Source organism: Echinococcus granulosus (genome assembly GCF_000524195.1).
Source record: "Echinococcus granulosus chromosome Unknown EG_S00065, whole genome shotgun sequence".
In the NCBI taxonomy this organism is placed as follows: domain Eukaryota; kingdom Metazoa; phylum Platyhelminthes; class Cestoda; order Cyclophyllidea; family Taeniidae; genus Echinococcus; species Echinococcus granulosus.
The window spans coordinates 406,000-431,263 of record NW_020170445.1 but is presented as its reverse complement, the minus strand read 5'-3'; the positions used below and the strand labels follow the sequence as shown (position 1 = coordinate 431,263).

Sequence of the window (25,264 nt, the reverse complement as noted above, 5' to 3'; positions counted from 1 at the left end):
TTTGAAGTCTTAATCTCACCACAACAAAGGATGCGTGGGAAGTTGCCTTTACCTTTCAGTGCGAGTTCAACAATGTCGGATATGAAAAGTGCATTCTGGGTAAGATGCGTTCCTTGGCATCGTCACGGAGTCGGATGGAGTTCAAAGGTGTCTGTTTGTGTCTTTCTAATTTAACTTCTGCAAATTTGGCCTTATGGAAGGAGTGAAAACTTATTAAACATTTGTATGAATGCTATAAATTGGCACTGGCACTCACGTCTCACAAGGAAATTAAGGAGGTCATATGTCAGGAACAATCCGAGGGAGTTCCTTTACATACATCACAAAAACATTACGCAATGGTCACATGCTCAAGTAGTTGTTTAGCACTTTGAATTGTTACCAAAGACAAAAGAAGTCATAGAACAAAAATGATGGTGCGTTGCCTTCTCACGGAAGGACTGAGTGTCAACTGACGTGCCTCGGAGGCCATGAGGCTCAGTGCATGCACAATGCCAAGGTCTTAGATGCCACCCAAACCAAAACCGAGAGTTAGGCATACCATCATGGCTTTGATAAACGCAAGGTTAAAATGAGATAATTTGGATAGGAGGAGAGGGATTAGTCCCATCTGAAATCACGCACATCACTCTTGTTCATTGTTCAAAGGGCGTTTTAGCTGAATGCCTGCTGTTCCACATGATGGCCATGAGGGCAATGTTTGATAATTTGGGCGATTTGAATAAGCTGAAAATGCCACCTGAAGATGTGGACACAATGACAGTTGCCAGGTTGAGAATATGGACATTTTTCAAATGAATCGTAGTATTTGTGTGCAGACCTTCTATCGTACACAAGGACAAGCGCAAACGTTTTGTTTTTCTGCCTCACTGTGAGATGTGGATTCACCTGAATGCCCACCTGTCAACTCTTAGGTATCGACAAGTAGTGTCGTGGCGTTTTGACTGGGTGTGCATTGCTCCAGTGCAATGTAGAAGAATGGATATTGTGACGTGAGCACTGCATTAACTAACTGCCTACTACCACGAGATTCGACACACACCGTGGGTACTCCATTCGCCACATTAGGACCTCCAGTCAAGGCGAGAGGATGGTTTATGCAAGCACGCGGTACTAGGGTGTCTTTACAGCTAACAAGGTCCTCCCTCAATTCGAAAGAAGTCGCAATGCTAGAGGAGAGATAGAGTTGCCGACATGCAGATGGACTAGACGTGGCTGTCATGGCCGGATGCCATGATTTCAGCAAAAGTGCAATTGCAGAGTCTTGAGTGCCAGCTGAAACACAATCGAGGGTTAAACCAACAACGAGAGTAGTACGCTGCATTCATATACACAGGCAGCTAGCAATGGTTCAAAACGAATTAATGCGAATGAAAAAGACAAAGCAGCATGTGAGATGCGGGTGCCAAAATATGACATGGCAATGGTATACAGCATTTACCAGACACATGGCAGTTCAAATGAGCATGTCAATCGTTTATTGGGCTCACATCAACTCGTCTCGCATTTATGTCTGTCTCTTTCTTCTACATCACCAAGCATGTTTTTGAGGGCCAAAACTAAATTACTCCTTCGTCCTGCCCTAAATCTTTTACGTCCCTGCTATTTAGAGCTTAGCTTGTTTAGTGAGGCTTGAACAACAATTTGCTTGAGGTCTTCGGAAAAACAGGCATTCAGAAACATTGAGGCCAATTGCCGGAATCCAAATGGCTTGGAACGAAGTCACATTAGTTAGCACATTGTGAAGGGTGGTGGGCCATTTCCCATTTCGAGCGTGTCACTGTCTCCTTTGACGTCGATCAGACCGACGTTGTGAGTCGTAAGCGTCTCGGTATACCTCTCTACTTAAATGGCCTAGGTAAATTGTTCATAATCAGCTCCTGTAGAATTGCAGGAATGGTCGACGGAATACAGTGACGACAGTCAATGCTGCATGGAGATTGCTATAGTAACACCGGAGATCGAGTTGTTGTGCTAAGGCGAAAGCAAATGATTGCAATAACCCACCTGTGGTGGATTTGCTAATGAAGGATGGAGCACTGAACCCCTCACGTAGCACCCGTTTTTAGCACCAAGTGCGCTTCAAGTTGTTACTGTGGGTGAGGGGTGAAATTAGATTTTTCCATATTTGCACACCGGTTACATCCACTTCATCAAAAGGTGAGTTCGAATATAGTGGTTTACGCCTTAAGGATACGTCTTCCATCTGACGTGTTTATTTGCCCTCCATCCTATTCGATGGTTGCGCGTGCTGATACAGTCGTTGGTTTCAAATGGTACTACTGAGCATTTATGGTAGTGCGTGACTTATATCCTCATGATTTGCATCACTTCGGGCACTGCAAGCCTTCTACTTAGCAGCTGCTTCGAAGGATGGCAACCTTAATCACAGGATTTGTCATTTCCTCTTTAGTCGTCATCCATCGTTCAGGCAGTCATGGCTCTTCATTTTTACACCCACTGGTGGTGTCATCCTATTTACTAGGAGGAGTTCTCAAGGCAGATCCGATACTTACACCTCCTGCCCTTTTCCGCAACACTTGTCTCGTGGTAGCGAAAACAAAATCAGGTAGTTAAAAAATGTGCTCCTCCTTTCACAAGCTGTCAACGGAGCATACACTTCGAGAATTATGCGCCAAGAAAGATGGATGAGAACGTACATAGTTAAGTAGGTTTTAAGAGTAAGTTGAACCATCCATCACTCATTGCCACTGTAATGCTGTACCCCCGTGGGCTACATTGAATGCCTGGTAAAACTTGCTCCCTTGAAGGTGCCAAAGAGAACTTACCTATGTGGAAGGGTAGCATACAGTGTTTTGTGAAAACCGTTGTAGTTGTATGCGTCTGTGTGACTGCCAAGTAGGACCAAGCACCAAATTGCACTGGTGATTTAACCCCATGAAGAGGTTAGCTCCACTAGTGCAGACGCAACATTAAATTCAGCCCCTACGTACTCACTCAATGCAGGAACCACAATCAAGCATCTATTTGTACTGGACCTTTACGTTCCCTTGCACTACATTGCAACCACAGAGCCACTGAAGCGTCGCTAATGGTGCCACTGCATGCGAGATTCCAGTCTGTACAGTCTGTACCGATAGAAAACTAAGACCAAGCTTCCTTCTGTTGCACAAGCAAATCCTCCACATTTTGCTGTGACATACTGTACAAGTTTCATTTGTTTAACCAGTCGAATTACTAGTTTAACTGTATATTTGCACGAATTCTAGCCTTTTTCCAATGGAAGATGGAGCCAATAATGGAGAAAATTTGATAGAATCGCCCTTAGTTAACTCTATAACGCCAAACACTGGAAAAGAGTGGACATTTCAAAGGAGCAGAAGACTATTCATCTCCACCTTACAAACAAGAATTGAGAATTCTTGACGTCTTATTCATTTGTAGGAGGCATATGGTGGATTTCTGAAGGTGCACGTGGCTTTGATTTCTTGCTGACCACCCATACCACCTTGGCTGTTCTGGTCTTTTCGCGCCTCACAGAGCGCCAAATTATAGACTCACAGGCCTGGTCAATTCGTTGGTAGTTGTAAGCACTCCCTTGAGGGAATGAAGCTTCCGCTTTTCTCGCTCGCTTAGCAGGATAAAGAGGGAAATGGAGAAGGTAAAGGTGTAACACTGTAAGTCAACGGATAAAGGAAATATGACAACTGAGACGTATGCGTGTTGGAACGGGCATGACGTGTGCCAGGGTTAGGAGCTGGCATCATGACTCAGTCATAAGGTGGACCTGTGAAAGTCTCATTGACTCATCTCTTTGAGTGAGACACCCTTTTCAAACCGCGCAATTCGAAGGATGAGCTACCTACTTAAAAGAGCGGGCAGTATGGCAGTTACCCCTCCACCACCAGCAAACACCCATTTGACTTCTCCGAATTCATCCCACTTTGCGAAGATAGCCAAAGTCAAATCACACAACTGGGCCAACGACATAGTGAAGAGGAGGGAGTCAGTTGAGGAGGTGCATTAGAAACGCACAATGCAAACCCTTATTTGGCTGTGGTCTTATGATAAGAGTCATGGAAAAAGCGGGTTATTCGAAGCGGGTTCGTACAGCTGAAGGTTCTTTGACGGCAAAACAATTAAGTGACCTACCTCAAACCACGGATTGATTGATCATCCTTCGAGATTTTATGTATCGTACGTGTTGACACCGTCAGAGGGAAGAAGGAAGGAGTTAGCTGTCTCAACTGCATCAGTGATACCCGATCTCAAGTGACTACTAAGGGATTGACGAAAAATATGGTAGTGCAGGACGTATTTCTATGCGGTGGCAGTAGAGTAGAAGGATTGGACGTCCCAGCTACTTAACAATAATCAACTTTGGATCCCGTCCAACTGACAGCATGCAATAATTATTACTTCTAAGTGAATCGCGTACCTCATACTACATTTTTTGACTAGTATGACGGGAGTTTTGGGCGCAGACTGCGGCATCCAAATTCCTCTTCTGTCTGAGTGGACGCAATTGTTGTGTAATTTGGCAAAATGCTATTCCAGTCTTCAACTACAACCACAAATTGAGAAGTGGTTGCTAGTGAACACAATCCCACCCTCGGTGTTCAGACCTCACCCCTTCAAGTGCAAAATTATCACAAGTCGATTGTGGTCATTGTTGTGCATTTGTCTTGACTCATCGACTTGATGGCAGTTTACAATTCAACACCCTCCACACAGCATTGACAGTCGCCATCGTGCTCCGTCATCCATGCCTGATGTAGCAGTGAAGTGGTGTAAAGCGACACCTCGCATATGCCATTGCGGTGGACAGACGAGTCAAGACAACTGCGTTTCTGGTTATTGATATCAGCTTATTCGACTACTCATGACTGCCAGAGGTGAAGATCTGTGTTGGAGAGCGTCTGGGGCAGCACACATGCGAATCACATGTCGTTAGAGAGAATGACACGTGTTCTCCATTTTCCACTGTTTCATTTGTTGTACACACTTTGGACATCCACCTCGTCCTTACACCCAACCCTCTTACTATTAGCAAGGCCACCCGCACCTTGGTTGATAACTTAGAGCACTGCATGATGCCATCAAATATGGCGGATTCCCCAGAACTCCACTTTGCCAATATATTGACGATATGATGAGCATCGAGTTCCAGCTTTCCTCCATAGACCCCACGAGAAATATTAATACCAATGCAGACTGAGGTTGCGTATCCTTCCACCTTCGCAGTCACAGCGGTTAACTGTGATAATTCTCGCATCACATTCATTGCAAATGTGACATCAAAGTTTTCCACATCTAGATTGGTGTATTGCATTCCTTCGCTGACTGATTTGGGACCGAGACAGAGATGCTAAAGAGGAGTGAATTGGGAATGATTCTGTGGTGATTGTTTTGTGGAGAGAAGTTGCTTAGGGCAAGACTGGCCTGTTCCAGCTAGACTTAGCTCTTCCTCAAACCGCTTCCACTACTCAGCTGTGAATGGCCAAAAAAACTCCGATTATCGTTACCTCTGACATCACTATTCCCAGCACTCCTGGTTTGGACCCCATGCACTGGTGAATTGGATATGGACATCATTGAGTAGATTGATGGATGAATGGGTAGACAAATGCAGGTCGGGCAGATAGATGAAAGGGTGTTTGCTAAATGGGTAATTGTGTGCACTGTACGCCCATGTGAGGTGCGAAGCAGGAAGGAGAAGCAGGAATTCGAGCAACTGAAATTCATACGATAACGTGGAAGTGGAAATACGGATGCTTGAAAAACACGCGATGAATAATGCAAATAGACAATTCAGAGAAAGTAAGAAAAGAGTTGGTTTTGGGAGATGCCTCAAGGACTACTACATAAGGCATAAATAGAGCAAAATACGCGAGAAAATTAGACAAATGTGTGAGCAGGCTGTGGTGAACCAGTGTAGGCTCACTCCGATCACTTAAATTTTCAAGTATTTATTAGATGCTTTAGAATTTTGCTAACGACTCATTTTTCATCGTATATTTATTCCTTTGCGAATTCAAATGTCACATTTTTATCTGGTCTTCTTATCCATCTTATTCTTGTGCAATTTTGCCTTTGACAAAGAAGTAAGTAAGACGGATTTCTTAAGCGATTTGGCAAAATAATGCATGGGATGTGCCTCTGGTGTTATGACATAAGTGTTTGCCGTAATTATTAAGTCAGAAATGAAAATGACTGCAAGTCAGTGCATTCAAAACGATATTTGTGCTTAGGATTTCCATCGTGTTATAAAAGAACGATCGTTCTGTGCGTTGGTTATTTTGACCAATTTAAAGTTAGGTGCATTAATGTGATCATGCATTAAAAAAATCTACTTTTTTGGAAGATTTTGGTTTGTTTGACTGAGTAGATTAGCTCAAATATATGTACTTACTAGAACACGTACTCCATTCGCAATCACTGGTTCAGCGTTGCTTCCGCCGGTTGTGAGCGAGTTTCAGGCAGAGCAATGTCACAACGGAGAGATCAAGAGGTGATGCCTGGTATTTTTGGGGATTTGGCTAACCTGGAAAATACCGCCAGGAATGATGGCGGGGCAGGAAATTCAGGGGTATGATATTTCAAATAAAATAATTTTATGCATGCTATTCTTATAAAATTTAGTTGTCATTGATATGCTTTCTACTTACGGAATGGTTACGTTTGACTTGTTTATTAAGTGATCAGATCTCAACTTCACACCTGGCCAGTATTTGAAAAAGTTTTGTTTGTCATGCGTATATATCCCATCGGTGCAATAAATATGGTATTCTCCGCAGCCGAAAGGGTATTTGTGCTCAGTTTGCGATAGCTTTTCCTAATTTGGCTGCTATTGACCTTCGCTGTGCTTGTCAAACCGCGTTTACTTGCAGCTGATAAACTGTATTAGTGTTTCGTATTTCCATATTTTGCCCCACAAATTTGTTTGAGACATGAACTACTTTGTATGATTGCTAAATAACGCAGGATTTGTGTTGTGGTCACAGGGTTAGTAGTTAAACTGGGTGGCAGGAAATGGGTGCAAAATAGTCGTAAGGGGAAGACATCGAAGCATGACAGACAGAGCTTGATACGTAGGTTGAAAGTTAAGTCTGTGCAAATGCAGAGTTTGGATGAGATGTCTTTATTGTCATTTTCTGGTTAAGCAACTAGGATGTGAATTGTTTGTGGTCCCCCTCTCAGACGATTTCAGACGTAGTGTTGTTGATTACTTGCAAACGGCATGCACATGCATAGGCAATTCACCTTCCTGCTTGACGGGAAGCCATTAAATCATTAATCGGCTACCCACTTTTCCACTCGAAAGCAGTGAATAAGCAAAGGAAGGATGACACGGCTAAAGCGACTGAAGTAAAATGAAGTGACACTGCGGATTGTGGTGCTTGAAGGAGGCGTACTCCACGCAGCATCTGTAAGACATACACGTTAAAGAATGAAGTGTATTGTGTGGTGCCGAAATGTGCACTAAAAATTATTGTAGTCTCAAGTGTTAATGTGTTGCCACAGTGATACTTGGAATACCTACACTTATGTAAACTGATAACTTATGCCACTTGACTAACTTGATTGAAGTGGTTGGTACTTGCGACTCCTGTAAAAAAACAGAAATAAGCAATTAGAAAGCAAAAAAACTTTAAAAACGTCAAGTAAACTAACCTCGTTAACTAAAAAATAGTAAAATGTTTATCCATTAAGATATGCAATTTTTGTCTGAGAGTGCTACGAGCATGTGGATATGTGATTTATTCGTAGGAGAGAGATTGACGCTTACCTCAAACATGGAAGACGCTGTAGATATTCGAGGAAATAAAAAAGGTGTATTGGAAGAAAAGGTATGAGGATAAAACGAATGTGATGCAAAAGCTGTTTGCCAGGACTGGTAAATTTGTGAGTGGAAATGCCATGGAAATGTGAAATGAGTAGGGATTAGACGAATGTAATGCAAGAGTTGACTGGCATGCGATTTAGCGAGCTTAATTTATCACCCATGCTATAGAAGTCGGACGAAGAGGATCCATATAGAAGACCACTTAGTGGACAGAAGGAAGGAGCAGGTGTGCCGTACAACACCTCTCCTCTTTACAACGCGGTGCCTTTTAGTCCAAACACAAAGGTGAGTGAAGTATCTTCGTTAAGTAAAGCTTAGCGCTGCGTTTGCATATTTTGGTGGGAAAAGTGTTGCTGATGGTAGTAGGATGAGGTGAATGTCCCATTCGTTAGATGGCGCTTGCAAGAAATTAATCGTGCGGAATTAATTGGAGGGTGAAAGCGACGCGGACCTATTTGGGCGCTGCAGATTGTAGATGAATGGGTAGCTTTAGATGGAGGGACATTTGTGCATGCTTGGACCTCAACATGCGTGTACGCGAATGTGGACGCAGTGGAGTTCCGGAGATGGGGAGGAGACGAATTTGTTTGCACCTCTCACCGACTCGTCTCAAATCGCGTATTGAAGGTGAGGGCAGTTAGTGTGGACACACCTCACATGGGTGTCTGATCTCGCCACTGTTGAATGGGACAGCACCCATGCCCATGTGGTAGCCTCGCACTGCAATTTTTCTTTTAGTGCCATATGTTTTCTTTTTTATATGCTTTTCACTACTTTTGACAACTTTTTTTCGAATGCCAATAGAATATTTTTGCCATGCTTCTCAGCCAACGCAACTCATTGTGCTGGATAGATGGATTCCTCTTATGTTCTAGTTCTTTTTAACACCCTGACTTGTCCACCTTGTCAGTGTGGCAATTAGGGCAACAAAAGCTTTACTTTTTGTGTTTGAAACACCTATATTGCCAATCGGATGTATTATTGGATCGTATATTAATGTGCTTATAATAAGCTGAGATGTGATTGTAAATTGACGTACAATTTAAGGTTGTTAAATTGCGATTCGTTTAATAGGTGGTGGACGCCAAAGAGGCAGAAAGAAGAAAGCAGCAGCTTGTTTCAACATTACTCTCCTACATTACCCCTTACGACTTTCCTCTTTGCAGTCATCCCCCTCCAATTCTTCCACTACGTCCACCATGCCTAGAGACCAGAGTTGGCATGAGGGCGAAAATCTTCAAGAATTTCGATCTGTGCCCATTATTTCCAGTCCCGACATTCCTTTGTGTCGAATTTGCCATGATTCAGACTCGAGATCTTGTGGTCAATTAATTGCGCCATGTCTGTGTGACGGGAGTTTGAAGTATGTCCACAGAATGTGCCTTCAGCGTTGGCTTGATATCAGTCAATTGAAGAAGTGTGAGCTGTGTCATTATGAGTTTAAGATGAGCAAACGGGCAATGCTCATGCGCAAGGTGAGTTTATAAAACATATGGAAGTCCCTAGATTAAAACCATCTAAGTTTCATGTAGTTCTCGAATACATTGCTTCACCCGCAGTAAATCTTGTATCCATTTGTCCATTTCTTTATAACCAAAATATCTTTTGATCTTGTACTGGTTTTATTCGCTATCTAATTTTAAGGTAACGTGTCTCTATACCCATTCATTCATTTGTCGAATATCTTAGTGTGCACAACCCATTCGGTGTCATGAATTATGATGTTTGACAATTTGTTTTTCTTTTAGCGAGATCTTCGTGACATCTCTGTTGAGGAGCTAGGCATGGCCTTGGCTTTCGAACCCACAGTTTTACTCCTTGCAGCCTTAGTTATTTGGTGGTTTGTTTTTACCTTTTGCCATTCTTCAACCGCCATTCCTCCTGCTTCCTTGTCTTGGGGTATATATGTGCTGGCTACTTTAATGGCTCTCCTTTTTCTTTATTTTGTTGCAATTTTCATCTGTTTGACTGTACGCTCTTTGGGTTATAAAGTAAAATATGGCTCTGTGGTGCAGGATCCCTCTAGACAGTGAATTGCGAGGGTGTGAATGGCATGATGAGATGAGGTAATGAGGTGCCTTCTCTTGGCTCTTTCGAGCTTTCAATCATTTCACAACATTTTACATTAATTACCCATTTAAAAACTAGCAATCCTTGCCACTCTTCTGTGATCCATGTCAATTTCCCTCCCTCAGAATGTGTGTAAAAACCATTGCAAAAGCTACAATTTGTTAAATATTTCGTTTTAATTCTTCACTACCATATGGAGGTGTGCGATTGGAAGGCCACGAGGTATGAGACAATTTCTTCCTACTGGGCATTTTTGTATGATCTGATGAGTGCCTTCAACTGACGTCCACTTATCCAGCATTGCGCCAGCCCCCCTTCTGACCAATATCCATCTGTCCATACCGCATCTGATTATCAGTGCATTCCTTCCCTCATATATTCCTTTGTCCCATATGCATGCATACTTTCATTCTGGATGCATGATCCACACCCGATTGCAGTCAGTGATCGTGGGATGTGGCTTTTGGGCCCAGTTATATGTGGTCCATCTTGAACCCTTCCTAAGAAATTGACGGTACTGACGTGGAAATGGTCTAAACGGCGGAGTGCTAGAGCCAACGGCTAATTGAGGCACAGAGCTGGTGAATGACATTGCCACTTGAAATGGATAAGAGTTGTTTAAGTAATATTGTTGAGGCCAGTTAATGCAATTACGACAAGGCCAGCAGCTGCATGTAGAAACAGAATTAGTGGTGCTTTCGTTGCTCTATGGGTGTAATGCAATGTGATGTTGTGTAATGCAAAGGAAAGGAAATGACTGATGCAGATCTTGAAAGCCTTAAGCCTTTAAATGGGCGCGCCTTCTAATGCCGCATTTCAACTACGCACTTTCACGGAAGGAATGAGTTTGCCACGATGGTGTCTGTAGGAAAATGGAGAATTAATACTGGCAATTGATCTATTGAGCTGGGAAAGAGATGAACACGGGATGAATAAATGAATGGATGTGGGATGATGCTAAGATCTGATGCACTGATAAAGTGGGATACATTGACACGAATTAGGCGTTGATTTTTCACTACTCAACTTATTCATAAAACCAACTAATGCATGGAACAAAAACTTTATTACTAAAACAGTCCCTACAATAATTGTCACACTTACGTAGTTACATAACCCTCTCAAATGGAGGATTTTGGGTGGCTAAACTGGAAACCAAATTAAATTGTCGACTTAGCAGTTGATGTAGCAATTTTGTAAAAGGTCGTGTTTTGTGGTGGTCACTACATACCACCAACAACAACCGGATCACACTGACTATATCCAGCCAACCCAATAAAGAATGTCCAAATAATTTGAGCATTTTACGTAGGGAACTTCGGAGTGTAATCAACACAGGGCCTAGTGCATGAACCACCGCAGCCAATAGCCAGGTCTGTGAAGGTGGGACGATGCACAGCCTCCCCTTCCCCGTGCAATGTTTTTAAGACATATTATGGAGTCACGGCAGCAGCTTCTGAGGCTTCTCCTGTAAAATGCACTAACTCTCCGAGGGAGTTGGTATCGGTGCCGTAGAGTGGAGTGTCTTAACCATATCTGGTGGTCTAACTCCGTATCTGAAGTGAATGATAGTCATTCCACAATTCTAATGGGAAATAGGGTAAGGAAAGCCCTTTCTATTATCAATTAGAGGACAGTAGCGTACTCCACATCGTTTTCGCCCCGGGGAGTGTCTGTTCTTCCTGATTAATGACGAGTTACAATAAGGTGAGCACAGCATTCACGCAACTCGGTGTGTGTTGTTATACCGGCCTCCACTGCGGCCAAGAATAGGTTTTAGTGGAGGATACGTAAAGTGGTAAGAGCTCTGTGATGTTGCGGGCAGAATCAGGGGTCAAGTCGGGCATATTAAAGCTACATTTTAAAGTTCATGTTGTCCTTAAAAGAGGATCGTCCGCCAGCGCTGCCTTTAGTGTATTAGTCGCCTTTTTTTCACTTTTCTATCTCAGCCTTCAGTCGCAGTACGTAGGTTGGGAATTTGAAGTTAACTGCTTCCATGTTTAGTAAGAAAATACCGGTCAGTGTTCTCAATTCATGATCAGGTAGCATCTTAACTAGAGAAACCTTAGTAGGTAAATAAATTGTAGACGTATACTCAAAAGGGGCTGTCTTTGGTATAAATTTTAGTCTTTCGGTTGTACATTGCAGTTGAAAGCCACCACAAGTCCAACCAGAGTTCAGTTTGATCTCCTCACCTGTCCATTACCTTAACGTTGTCCAGATGGCATGTTTGGCTTAGGAATAGTAAGGTACTGAGTAGTTCAGTAAACAGTCGCTTATTCAGCGTTCGGGCACTCAGTGCAGACATAGCCATCTAATGAAGAAAGTTGAAACAACCGTTTCGACGTCTTGTGTCTTCTCAGGTCCTGTCATCTCAGCCACATTCATCCAGAGTTTTACCATAATGATGATGTATGAGTTTCCTCCATCAGTAGATGGTAGAGGACCCACGGTGTCAAAACCGACCCCCTCGTATGGGAACCCCAAGGGCATAGACTGAAGTTGAGCGATCACCGCGAAGAGAGGCCTTAAAGCTGTTGCAAGTAACGCAGTTCTGGCAAAAATCAAATATGTCAGGGGTTTGTACAATCTATCAGTACTTCTTGCCTGAGACACCTAGCATCTTCATTTTTCCTCCCCCGGAGAAGTTTCTCATGCATCCCATGGAGAGCTGTTTGTACCAATGAGCCAGTTGTAAGTAGGCGCTTGAAAGCTCAAACACCAGATTGATACTATTAGACCATATTCTCTAGAGGGCGTTTCAACCACTTCTACCATATCCATCTGTGTACCTTCCTCGGTGAGGTCATCTGGTTCTCTGTGGGTCTGTGCAAAGATGTGGAGAACCTCTCGTATACCAGAGCCGTGTCGAAATCAGTACTCTGCGTTTACATCCAATAACCCTTGGAGGGTTTTGCTCAAGAATATGGTATACACGATAACATCACCTGGGCCTGCCAAAACTGCAGATTTGTACTGTTGCAGCTCATTGCAATAAAGTGCTGCGTAACGGTCTATCTCATTCACTGTCTTCATCCACGTCAGTGCGTGGTGGTTCGTTTTCACTGTGAGTTTTGGCGAATATCTGGTAATGTCTAAATTGTCTGAATGCTGTACAGACAGCGAATCAGGTGTGTTGCTTGTGTCAGTAGTGAGGTGTGTTTTTCCTTCTTTGTCCCTTTGAAAGCGTACATTGGCCACGGTAGCATCGTTAGTGTTAGTTTCCAGTACAAATGATGGGGTGCCAGAATCGAAGTAAGGTACAGAATATGCAACCCATCCTCGCATCTCAAATGCATTTTCGTCTGGATTATGACTCGCATTTAAGTATGTGGAAATGCTTTTAAGTACGCAGAAAGGCAAAAATAGTGTTGTGCCTTAATAGCTTGTTTAGCTCTGCAATCGACCACGTAGGCACTGAGGCCTCCGTTGGTTGCATTCCGCATAGCATTACGGCCTTCGAGACGTGTCGGCAGCCTCTCGATCCTTTTGTATTTAGGTAAATATATTTCCTGTCATACTGTGAATTCATAAGAACTCAGGCTGAACTCGACGCGCTGCATGTATGAGCCCATAAAGTGCTCTCAAGTGTCGAAATGAGTAAAAACAAAAAATGCTGACAAATTGAATCACACACCGTTCGAGTAAATCAGTTTGAGCATATGTTTCACAGCGAGAAGCATTAGAAAAAGATCTGAATAATTTCATGTAATGAATCTGTCCAAAATAGACCAAATAGCAAGCTTCCAAGTCGTTATTAACGACTATGCTGGAAATGGACGAATGCGGGCATTCACTTTGTCCGTGTAATCCCCTCAAATCGGGAGAGAAGGCCGATTGAAACAGTGTGCTTGCATGTCGTTCTTGGTTCCTTGCACATTCGTAGTCTGAGGTGCGAAGATGGAGTGCAACGCTAGTTATCGAGGCCACGTGTGTTTGCTCTGATCCACTTCTGGCAGATTTGTAGCATCTGATTCATACAATGATGACAGATAGGCAACGATTTAGGTATGGTGTGCCAGTCTTGATAGCGGCTTATTTAGCAGTGGATGAATAAACCTAATTTGGACTCGTAGACACAAACAATTTGTGTAGAAGTGTAGTCGTCAAAGGGCTGCCTTCACAACAGGATCGGATAAGAGAAGAGGGGATGCGATTTTGCAATCGTATTGGATCATGAGGAAGAACATCACTAGACGACTTTTAATTGTCTTCTCACATTTCGAATTCCTAAGTAGGAAGATAAGATGTTCCACATCACAACTGCTGTTCTGATACAAGATTCCCTTTTCAATTGGATTAATAGCGGTATCTGCAATAAGTATTCCATTAAACACTTGGAGGAAGGAGTTATTGAGAAAGTGGAGGAAGTGTAGTCAAGCATAGATGTCTAGAAGACAAAGTATTTTTGAGCAATGAGTTCCAAAGCCATTAAATCGTTGATGGTAACTTTTAGTCATTAGGCCGAATTTGAATAAGCCACTCTCTCGGGTAAAGTTATGAATTCACATGTGTCTCGCCCTACACAACCATCGTTCGTGGGCAGAAGGGTACCTTTGCTGTAATGCCTTATGTGTGAGAGGGAGAGCTAGATGCGGATGCAGCACATTCTACCTGATATCTTTCGTCCTCCCGGTCATTCATGTTCTGCTACGTTTGCCCACTCGCAAATGAGCTATTTGCGTGGCTTTCCGTGGCACCTTAACCATTTATCATATTTTTGACATCTAAAATGACCACAAATTTGGAATATTTTGGAATTTTCACCAATTTCACAATTATTTGTTGAATATCCATTTGATCCAAACGAACAAATTTACAAAAGTGTAGTAAAGCTGAAATTAAATGTCAAAATAAAATTTCTTTAACAGTATGTGTATCAATGCTAAATAAGTGCATACTTGCAATAATGCGTTCTTAAACTGTTGCAACTCTTGACTACCCGTTGAATGAGGTGGAAACAGCTTTGCATAAGTTTTTCTTTGTCGTGAGAGACTGGTAACAAACAGGTGCCACATCGTTTGGTCTGTTTACTAATCTACTCCTGCATTAGGCATATCACCTTATGGCACTCAGGGCCATCCAGAACAAACAGAAAAATTTATTTTGGTAATCGGTTCATTACTTACCATCCATCGTTCATTAAGTGTGATTTTTGCTATTTATTGTCCAATTCTTCATCGCTTTTTAGAATTCACATTTTCGGAGAGATAACTGCTTGATGGTGCTCTTTGGGTAAATATCTGCTGCAAAACTTAGTAGCTGCAAATTTGTGTGTAAGAGGTATGAATGAATCGGAGGAGACTGCAAATCATAAGCGCGAATCGTCGAGGTGGCGCATCGTTACGCACGTGAATTTCACTTAAAATACTGCTATCCCTTCTATGTGCTGCTGTTGACGAGGTTGACGTTGTTTTATGAGGACATCTAAATTTTATGCTCACTACCTCATAGACACATTCCAAAATCCTGCCACACAGGCACTATCGAAATTGATTGTCAAATGCATTCCCCAGTTTACTAAGTTGAGTTAAATGGTGTAAACCTGTGTGCATCCGAACTCACCTCCACCAATCGTGGTCCTTATCTCAGTGCTGGTTCCAGTGGTTTTAGATAAATATCCTCTGTCACAAATAATGGCCAAGAAGGCTACGCTTGCTCGTTTGAAAGCATTGAATAGGCTGGAATATACCACCCGGTGAAATTATAAGATTAAAATTACCAAGTAAAATAAGCCTATTTAGAATATTTATTTTGCATAAGTCATTCTAATTAAATTCAATGGCATTTTACGATAATTTTATTCAAACACACGCAGGCAGGTAACTTTCTGCCTGATTGTGAGCCACTGATTCACTCGATTGATCCTCCCGCAGGTTGTGCGGATCATCAAGTATACCGAATGGGCGTGGCCTTGGTGGAATGCGGAATAATGGCAATTGTGAGGTGAGCAATGCGACATCTGAGTGCCAAATACTACAAGATTAGAGACGCACCCCGTGTGCTACAATTGCTACTTTTGGAGCTCTAGCCAAAGTAAGTGAGTAATTTATGAAGGCGCACACCACTCCAGCGTCTGATCTTACGGTCGCCTGGATGAATGGGCATGCACATTTTTAAACCCATACATACTCATTCGCATCAGATATTGGGAGTTGGCAGGTTCCATGGAAACTGCTCATTGGACAGCACTCACTCGCACTTTTGCAGAAATGGGTTATGCTTGTGGACGCATTATGTGCAAGTGCTGTTTCAGAGTATTCAAAGAATTCGTAAATGAATGGATAATTGCATGGAATGACAGTAACACCCATTCAGCGTGGTTATATTTACATTTCTCAAGCACTATATCTAGCAATTTTTGTTGTGTCATTGGCATGAATACTGGCCACAAAGTTGTTCATTTAAGTAGCTGAATTTTTCCATTTCGTTCATCCAATGGCGATATAAACACAATCGCCACAAGGATGTCTATCATGTATGCAAGTTGGCACAATTAAGACATGTATTGTTATCCTTGTGTGACCCTAGCTATCATTGCTTTCCTGATTAATTCGAATCTGTGTTTGGGAAACGAAGGGAATCAGTTATGCTCTGATCAAGATGATTTCACTGGTGCCATGTTTGTCTACAACGCACTCGTTTCGTCTGCGACATGATTCGGTGCAAGCTGTATTCAGAACATGGGTTAACTTAATGTAAGGCTTGTAGATTCCCCCCTACTTAGCACGAAAAAGCCGTTGCAGAGTGCTCCGCTTTCACTAAGTTAGTGTTGAACATTAAAATAAATGCTATGGAGGGCTTTCATTGCAAACCAATAGTGTGATTAAGCGGCAATTCGAATAAGCCATTATGGTGTGTTTGACAAGCTTATGGAGTAAGTAAGAGCCTCTTGAGACTGCGCATCTCAAGTACTGCCTCAAATCTCTCCTCGGTTTGAATTAGCCTCTGCCATCAACGATTTCGGAGCCCATTCTTAGCTCAAGATCAGTTTTGATCGTCGTTGTCAGGAGAAGTTGGTCCACGAAACATTCTGCTTTGACCACGAGTATGAAGCATCATGTCACATTTCAGTTTTACTAGCCTATGCTTACTCTGTGCTGGAAGTAGCTAAAATGGAAGATGGTGTTTCAGCTGCACAATCGAGATTCTTCCTTTAAAGTGCATGAATGGAGCAGTGGACTCCCTAATTATCACCGTTACTTCGAGAAACGACAATTTACCTCCCTCTTTCATTTGGTCGTTGCGTAAGCTGTCGTAGAAGAGACTGCGTCTAATTGAAGTGCTGTTATTGAATGAAAACTTACTAGACTTGAAAATGTTTGAATATTGAGATGGTGTGTAGTCACGCTCAATGTTAGCTTATTTGATTTGACTCAGCCAGATGCAGGTGGATGAATGGGAGTTTTGAATCCAAAAAGAGGAGAATTAGGAAAAACCGCGGTGTCTTGATGTCTTGAAGTGAATTCCGAGCAAATCCCACTTTGTGATTGGCTGGTGAGCTGCTTCTGTCCCCTCTGACGTCGATCGAACCACCGGTATGTGATGGGTGTCTTGATTTGACCGTCTACTTAAATGACATAAGTGAGGTGTAGATTTCAACCAACATCACCAGGATTGGCGAAATGATTGACGGGATGCGATGACGATGGGCAATGCTGGGTGTCGACTGTTTAAGTGTAAACTTAAATTAAGTCGTTGAATTAAGGCAAATCAAAATGACCACAGCATTCTACTTTTGACAATTTTTATTGTAAGGAATGAAGAGTAAGCACTGAAGGTTAGTCAGTTCTGTAGCAGAGCATTTGTCAATTTATTGTTCAGCATATTTGTGACCTAGAGAGTGAGCATTTTAAAACTGGCATTTAATGCTCCATTTCCATGTAAATGAAGCAGTTAAAACTAAGACTATTGCTTTCCACAATTTTTGTAGCGAAAGTTATGAGGTGTTTTGGTGGTAGCTTTGACTGGGGCCTGCTGATTCTGTGCATCACAAGGACTCGTCCCACCCTCTCCATTTGGAGTAGTTATTGGTGCAAATTGGTAAATCATCTAACTATGGTGTCACACACAAACACAAAAACATCTGTTGTGGTTGTCGCTAAAGCAGTTAACAGTGTACTCACCAAGCATTCACTGCTAATTCTAAACTATGACAATCCCGTAAGGTCGATTTCATTTAGCACCACCGAGAAGGACCAGTCGGCAATGACTTCTGCATGGTAAAGGAGGACAAAGTGTCACAACGATTGGCCAAGAGGCTATTTAAAAACCAGCGTCTGCTCAGCTCTGTTTCACACTGCTGCTCTGCTGCGATCCATTAATCTGATCAAAACCCCTTCGATACTTTCACTTCACGTTGCAAGACAGCTCTCCAAGACGCTCCTCATCACACTGACACTATCGCACACTTTCCAACTCTTAATCGTTTCGAACTAGAGAGATATCATCCTCGGCGATTGTCATGCCTACAAACTCGAGTTTCGTGTCCTTAAAGTCTTTATTTCTACAGTTTCTGCACTCTCCTCACACCAATCTCTTTACGTCGCCACCTCCACATCACCTCACTTGGCTTTGAAAGTCTGTCCTTAATGTCAATCACCCAAATTCTTTTCTTGATGGTCGCATTACTTGGGTCCTTCACTACGGAGCATCCTGCCTTCCTCTCTGACAATCGTCGCTGCACCTTCCATTTGTGGTCAGTGTTACCTTGCAGGATATCCTATGGTCACTGCATTTACCAGACCACGAAATTGTAGGGAAAGGAGCCTCTCTGCAATCAAAATGGTTATGAATGCCTTCATGAATGCTGCTGCTGCCTACATTTTCGTCATCGTTGGGATCTTCCATGTTCATGCACAAAGACTTCTCCAAGTAGGTGAATTTAACTGCCGCGGTTGCAAACAGAGCATGACAACCAAATTTCTGATGTCAAGTATAATGGCAATGCCATCGTAATGGACACGATTGTTTGTGTAGAGTGATCTTAATGAGAGTCCAATCAATTTCTAGCTGTGTGACAAGATCAAAGAATCGCATGGATAGTATCGCCAATGTGTAAATGCAGTGTTTCCCTTAGTCTTCGCGGGTTAAACTTCTGTCCATTGGAATGGTCTTTGAGGCATGCCACTAACCACAAACCTGCAGCAGACTGTTTTTCTTTTATGCAGATCACAACTGCACTTTTCTTATGCAATATTAAAGTATAAATCGTTTTGGTGGACTTCTTGAGTATCATTCCTTTGCGAGTGATACCCATTTCCCAAAAGCGAAATAGTTAAGGGTTGGCTATAAACTTAGAAATCAAGCCGGAGGTTGGTTACTCTTCTCTTCCCAGCGATTATTTCTTTACTGTGCCGGAAAGAAGCAAGCATTTTAATCTAAGAAATCAGAATTTGTTACACAAATATCGTGAACCCTAGAGGCTTGTCTAAATTGGCCTAATGTTTCGAAGACAACCAAAATTGATACATGAAAATAGTCCAGCACTGGACTGAAAAGAGAAAAGTAGTTAACAAATGCATTCAAAAACTCCCCGTGTTAACTCTTTTTTTGAGGTTCTCTGATAGAGGTCATTAAGAGGGTGGTTTGTTGAAAGCGTTTTTGTACGGCTGAAGGTATTTCGATGGCGAATGGAACAGCAACCTACCTAGAACTGCTAGTTGATTAAATATAACCCTACACTACGTCGTAGTGAAGGTGGAGGCATCGAGGGAGGGCAAAAGCAACGAGAAGTCATAACTGCCTAAATAATAATGAGTGACAAATGTGGAAGAGATGAATCAAATGATTAACAAAAGTGTCTTTCAAAGCAGCGGTATCATTTATAAGCAAACACCATTTTAACACGCACAAATGCTGACTAGTTTAAGAGGTAGCAATGCAGACAAGGTGAAAGGCGTAAATTATGATATTCGGTTTCATCTTTTGTTTAAGCGAAAGTAACTGCTGTTTAAGTATGGCAAAACCTAATAAACGCTACAATCGCAGTCGCAAATTATAGAAAATTGCCGTAGAACACCACCCACCTTCAGCGTTCACTCTTTGCTCCTACAACTACAAACCTATCGGAAGAAGAATGCTGTTATTACTTTGCTTGTTTCTAACTCTACAACTTAATTTTCGTCAGCACCTCGGCGATCTCGCCGCAACACTGCCCATCGTCATCGTGTTCTGTCATCCGTTCTTTCAATTTTAGTGATGTTAATTAAAGGCAACACTTCACTTATGTCATTTAAGTAGACAGGTATATCAAGATACTTACGACTCACATAGTCGGTTGGGTTGGCATCAAAGAGGCCAGTTACACACTTGGTATTTAAAACAACCCACTACTCATCACGAGATGGAAATTGCTAAGACTTAATTCTAAGACATTTTAAACTAACAATCGACAGCAATTTTCCCAAATTATTCTCTTTATAGGGTTCAATGAATAATGAGACGGCAATTCCTTCAAATGATGCAAGCCTTATCATGTCCAGTAGGTATTTGCCCATTAACGACACTATAATTAAACACAGTCTACTTCGACAGCTTGGGCGGCAAGCATTTGGGCAAGAAGAAAAAATTACGTCTCATGTGTGATCCCGATATTCAACGGCTTGACACTTTGGAAGGACAAAGCTAGCAGAAGTAAATGCTCTAAATTAGCGATTACAAAGTAATCTAGCACATACATTCTGCTTCACTCATTATCTTTTGTCCGAAATTTCTGAACCAGTTTCGCACCACAAATGAAGCTCAACAGCATAAAACTCATTTTCAGATAACATTAAACGTACCAAATTTACACGACCACAAAATTGATACTTTAATGTTGGGTTGGGGGATCCCATGAACCCTTTAATCGCATCTACTTCGTACTTTTTAGAAAAAACGGGGACCTATTTAGTTTGAGCCCCATGTATTTGCAAGGCAGGATCAGTCCCATCGATGCCTTGTTTCCACAAGACCCCACTAAATTTCGGCGTCGGAAGGAGATACTTCACTCACCTGGCTCTCAGCAGGACATCAAAGGGCTGTAGAGTGAGAACACGAATACGTGAATACCGGAAGACAAGGGCACAGCAACAACAAAACATCAGCGATATGCATGAGGTTGTGCCAATGAGTCAACGATGTTACCTAAAATTTTTACCGATAAGTAGCACCAACAACTCACCACGTTATTATGTGACAGATACACGAAGGAGTAGTAGAATCATCAAGGCTGATCTGCCACTCACGAATAAAACGCGGAGCGAGGATATGACAACCATTGCCAATTGATAGTACAGAGGATAGACACAGTAAGTTTTAGTTAGTTTCTCACTCTAGCAAAGTGTAATATGTGAAGGTGTCGATTCCCAATCTTTACTTTTGTGAGACCAAACAATCTCAAAATTGGAAAGGGTTTTGCAACACCAGCGAACAGGGAGAGTTGTTGAAGGACAGGCTGATATTGGCCAGTCTCGCCTTAGCGACCCCAACAATCTCATTCTCACCTACACATTGTGAAGAAATGGCAAGCCGAACGGGCTACATCAGATTATCTAATCTTTTCTCGAGTTTAGTGTGCAGACTTTTTGAAAAAGAGATAAAATTGCATGTTTGGGAAATAGTTTTTTTAATTATTTGACTTAAACGACATCTTCAAGTTTTCCGTAGTCTCGTAGTTGTTCGGTGAACAGTCATTCACTCGCAAAAGACAAAACTGCAAAGGCATTATGAAGCTAAACCGCAAAGCCAATATAAGACTTTCCGAAGTAGTTCGTAGTAATGCCAATCAAATGCAAATTTCGAGAACATATTCCTTAGGTTTAGCATCGTTAATAGCAGAAGACTAAAAAAATCTGCTTTTAGATATCCTTTGCTGACGAGGGCTTAATACTAGCAATGAAATATTAACATGTTGAAGGAGATTCCTTATTCAGCTCTTCTTTCTTGGCTTTCAAGCCGTTTGAATGAGCGAAAGTGTTTGTCCAGGTCATACTTATTTGTAATCGTGAATATGGTGGACACGAGTCAGTGAAGTGCACGTTTCGATCTCTCCTCCTGTTCGCGCAATCATGACGACTCCTCCTCCAGATTTGGAATCACGGAGCCCTTTTTTCTTCTAAGACGCTTTTCAATAAACATACATTACAATATCGTCTGGAATGGTTTCCATTCTATTCTTGTAAAATGCATGTCACAGCGGAACAATTTGAGCCAACTTACACAAATAGAGATGAGTTTTTTCACAAATCTTTTTCTTAATAGCCAACCATGTTTTGTTTAATTCCGCAGGTGTATATTTATTCATCATGATAAAGTTTGTCCATCTTTTGCGTCTGCAAATCTGCAGCGAATATTGTTTGTTGTAGTATCGTTCTAGAAGATACCCGCTGCAAAATTTGATGGGCAGACAGTGGTGCACCAAGGATGTAGAGGAAATGGAAGCAAGTGGCAAACACAAGTGCAACTGGTACGAGGTAATGCATTATATTATTTAATAAAATCTAAATTTCTCATTGTAACATGCTTTCTAAAGATCCAAATGTTTTAATGTACCCTTGTAGCTGAGTTGAACTTTTCGTGCAAAATTTGAATTTTATTCGCTCCACCTTACATTGCTTCAAATCTTTTCGTAAGTTGACCCTTGTCGATTCCTTAATTGACGAATACTTTACAAAATACTCAAGGTTATATGTTCACTCTATCATATATTTTGAGATTTATTTCAACACTTCTTTTTAAGATGATTTATTGAGGTGCCTTTATTGTAATATACCAAGGTTCTAGTAATCTTCCTTACTTCCACTTTGGCCATCCCAAATTCACCATTTTAGTATAGCCATGCTTAATGCTCAGTGTAGTGGGTAGAGAGATTATTGAAGTCCTATGAAGAGCAAATTGTTTGTGGACTTGCAGCAGTCGCTGCTACTAATGGTTACAAATGGAAGAACTTGAGTCACTGCAGTGTGAAGTGATAGGCTTTGTAGATGGCAGACATGTAGTAACAGACTGACATGCAATTTTTAAAAATTTAACGAAAGTTTCTTGTAATAGACGGTTAAAGCAGGAGAGGAAGAGGGAAGGCGATCACAAAGATTCAACTAACTGTAGGTGGTCGATTTACCGCCTCTTTCGATCCTCTGTTCAAGGTTTCATTGCGAGCTAAGAAAGCTTTCAACCACTTTCTCCTACACTTTCACCACTGTCCCTGTTTCTCTTTTCGTAATGCCGCGTGGAACTAGCAAACTTCAAAGGCTTGGGCCGTCGCCCACCAGTTCCAGCCATGACATCCCCTTTTGCCGAATATGTTACGATTCCAATGATGAATCAAATGATATGGAGATGGAGTCTCGTGGACGATTAATTGCGCCGTGTCTATGTGATGGAAGTATGAAATATGTCCACCAGTGCTGCATTCAGCGTTGGATTAAAATCAGTCGGTCGAGGAAGTGTGAGTTGTGCAATTTTAGGTATGCAATACGCAGACACGTCAAAGAGAATAAAGGGGTGAGGCTGTGGAAAGTAAGGAAGTGTCTTATGCGTGTGTACTAACAATTTGTTGGTTCATTTGTGAATCTATGCATCAAACAATTTCTCACAATCACTTAGGCGCTCTCTATCTGGGGTAGTTGCCTCCATTTGAATGCCCTTCTTTACTCAACAATCATGTGTCTCCTCATTTTAAAGGCATCTGCCTCCTAATTTTATCTTAAATGTATCCATTCCTCCATCCACCACTTATCCATCTATCACGAGCTTAGTTCGCACAACCAGTGTATTGTAGAGTGTGACGTATGCAATCTTTTTCATTTAGTGGAAATTCTATGCTTTCGAAATCATTATTCTACTCCTCGCAGCCTGGTTGAGTTGGCATAGTGCTGTCGCCTTCACCAGTACTTCGTCAGGACTTTTGCAGGCATCGTTTTTCGCTGGATTAATGGGCCTTATACTTGGTAATTACGTCGAGTTTTTCATCTTTGGGATTTCAGCCTGGTGTAAATTCAGAAAAGGCTCAGATCGATCGGAATACGTCTACGTGGTGCAAGAACCCTCCAATAGGCGGATGAGGAAGTTGCGTCGGAATACAATGACTTGAGATTGGAAGAGGAGATGGAGGAGTTATCGTCTACTGCACTTATTTCCAGCTTCCTATCAGTCTTGGATGCTTGTGTTTGTCCACCCATCCCACCACCAATTATCCATTGTATCCCTCTGTAATCAAGGGCATTTTCTCTCCATTGTGTGCTTGCGTGTAAAGGCTTTTTGATTGTGAAAGCCAGATATTTTCCACATGCTTTTTAGCCCTTCAATTCCACATCGAGGTGTGTGATTATAAGACCACGTGGTTTGGGGCAGTCTCTGCCCACTGAGTAAACTTTACAATTTAATATGCCTATTTGGCTGCTACTGCCCATTAACCACCGCTCCATTTCTTTGGCTGACTAGTATCAGTCCCTTCAGCAGCACATCTGACCATCACTGCATTATTTGCCCCACACATCCATCCGTCGAATGCGTACGAATCCAGCCATCTATGCTAGTGCAAGCGAAGTATCATCGCTGGCGCGAATTCGCTACTGGGTACCTTTATGTGTGCTGTGTATTGTACACTTTACGTAGATTGCCATAGCCAACTTGTAATTGAGGGGGTATAAGATGATGGAGGCTTCCAACTGAATGGTGATATTGTTGAGGAATGCAGATACGTTCACTATAAGGCCAATGACTGTATGTAACATTACAAGTAGTAGGGCAAAGGAAAGGAAGTCACGTGTTGCGAGTCAACGCTCGACCGTGGTCTTCGTTGGATCTGATACACAAATTTCGACTGATGCTCACCATCAGAAGTTGTCTGACGTGCATTCCCAATGATGAAATGATAAGGTAAGAGTTGAGTTGATCCTTTGCAGTCGCCGTCTATTTAAAATGCTTTGTGGTCCGAATCCTCTCAAAGGGTCGAAGATACCCATCTTAAGGCAATGTTAGTCTCCGAAGTGAGCAAATGGTGTGTTTAATAAGTACACAGCTACACTATTGACAACCATCACAGGTGTGTATACCTGTGTATTTAACTTCTAAGTAGGACATGCTACTAAATTTTCCAACTAAATTCGCCTCAAGGACGAAGTGGAATGAGTCCTTGTGGTGCATAATTTCATTGGGCTCCGTAACACAATCTCTTCATACCCTTCTAAATACTTACCGGTGGCGCACAAGACAGAATTTATTTGTCGACAGCAGACAGCTACTTGGATGCCGAGAATAGTTAATTTCAACTGTCGATCTGACCTCCCCTGAGACCTCTAGTGAATATATTGACATTTCCAATAGATGGAAGAAATGAGAAGTGCCAACTGTCCTAACGATAGTAGGCGTCTACTGTGGATGTGAAAATTTTTATCAGCGCCT

The 25,264-nt window shown here is 42.1% G+C and overlaps 2 protein-coding genes across 2 annotated transcripts; both read left to right on the top strand. All coding sequences in view use genetic code 11, as the record gives it.

The window, feature by feature from the left end:
* Positions 1–3,844: 3,844 nt before the first annotated feature.
* EGR_06910 (E3 ubiquitin-protein ligase 1-Mar) lies at positions 3,845–18,469 on the top strand (the record flags this gene model as incomplete). Its single annotated transcript, XM_024496159.1, has 6 exons — positions 3,845–3,979; positions 6,377–6,550; positions 7,976–8,092; positions 8,974–9,282; positions 9,556–9,636; positions 18,317–18,469. 6 exons carry the CDS (start codon positions 3,845–3,847, stop codon positions 18,467–18,469), a joined length of 969 nt encoding a protein of 322 aa, XP_024349471.1.
* A 3,788-nt stretch (positions 18,470–22,257) lies between these two features.
* Positions 22,258–23,951, top strand: EGR_06909 (E3 ubiquitin-protein ligase 8-Mar; the record flags this gene model as incomplete). The annotated part of the gene is made up of 4 exons (XM_024496158.1): positions 22,258–22,325; positions 23,137–23,362; positions 23,670–23,808; positions 23,845–23,951. The coding sequence occupies 4 exons, from the start codon at positions 22,258–22,260 to the stop codon at positions 23,949–23,951; spliced, it is 540 nt and encodes a 179-aa protein (XP_024349470.1).
* Positions 23,952–25,264: the final 1,313 nt, after the last annotated feature.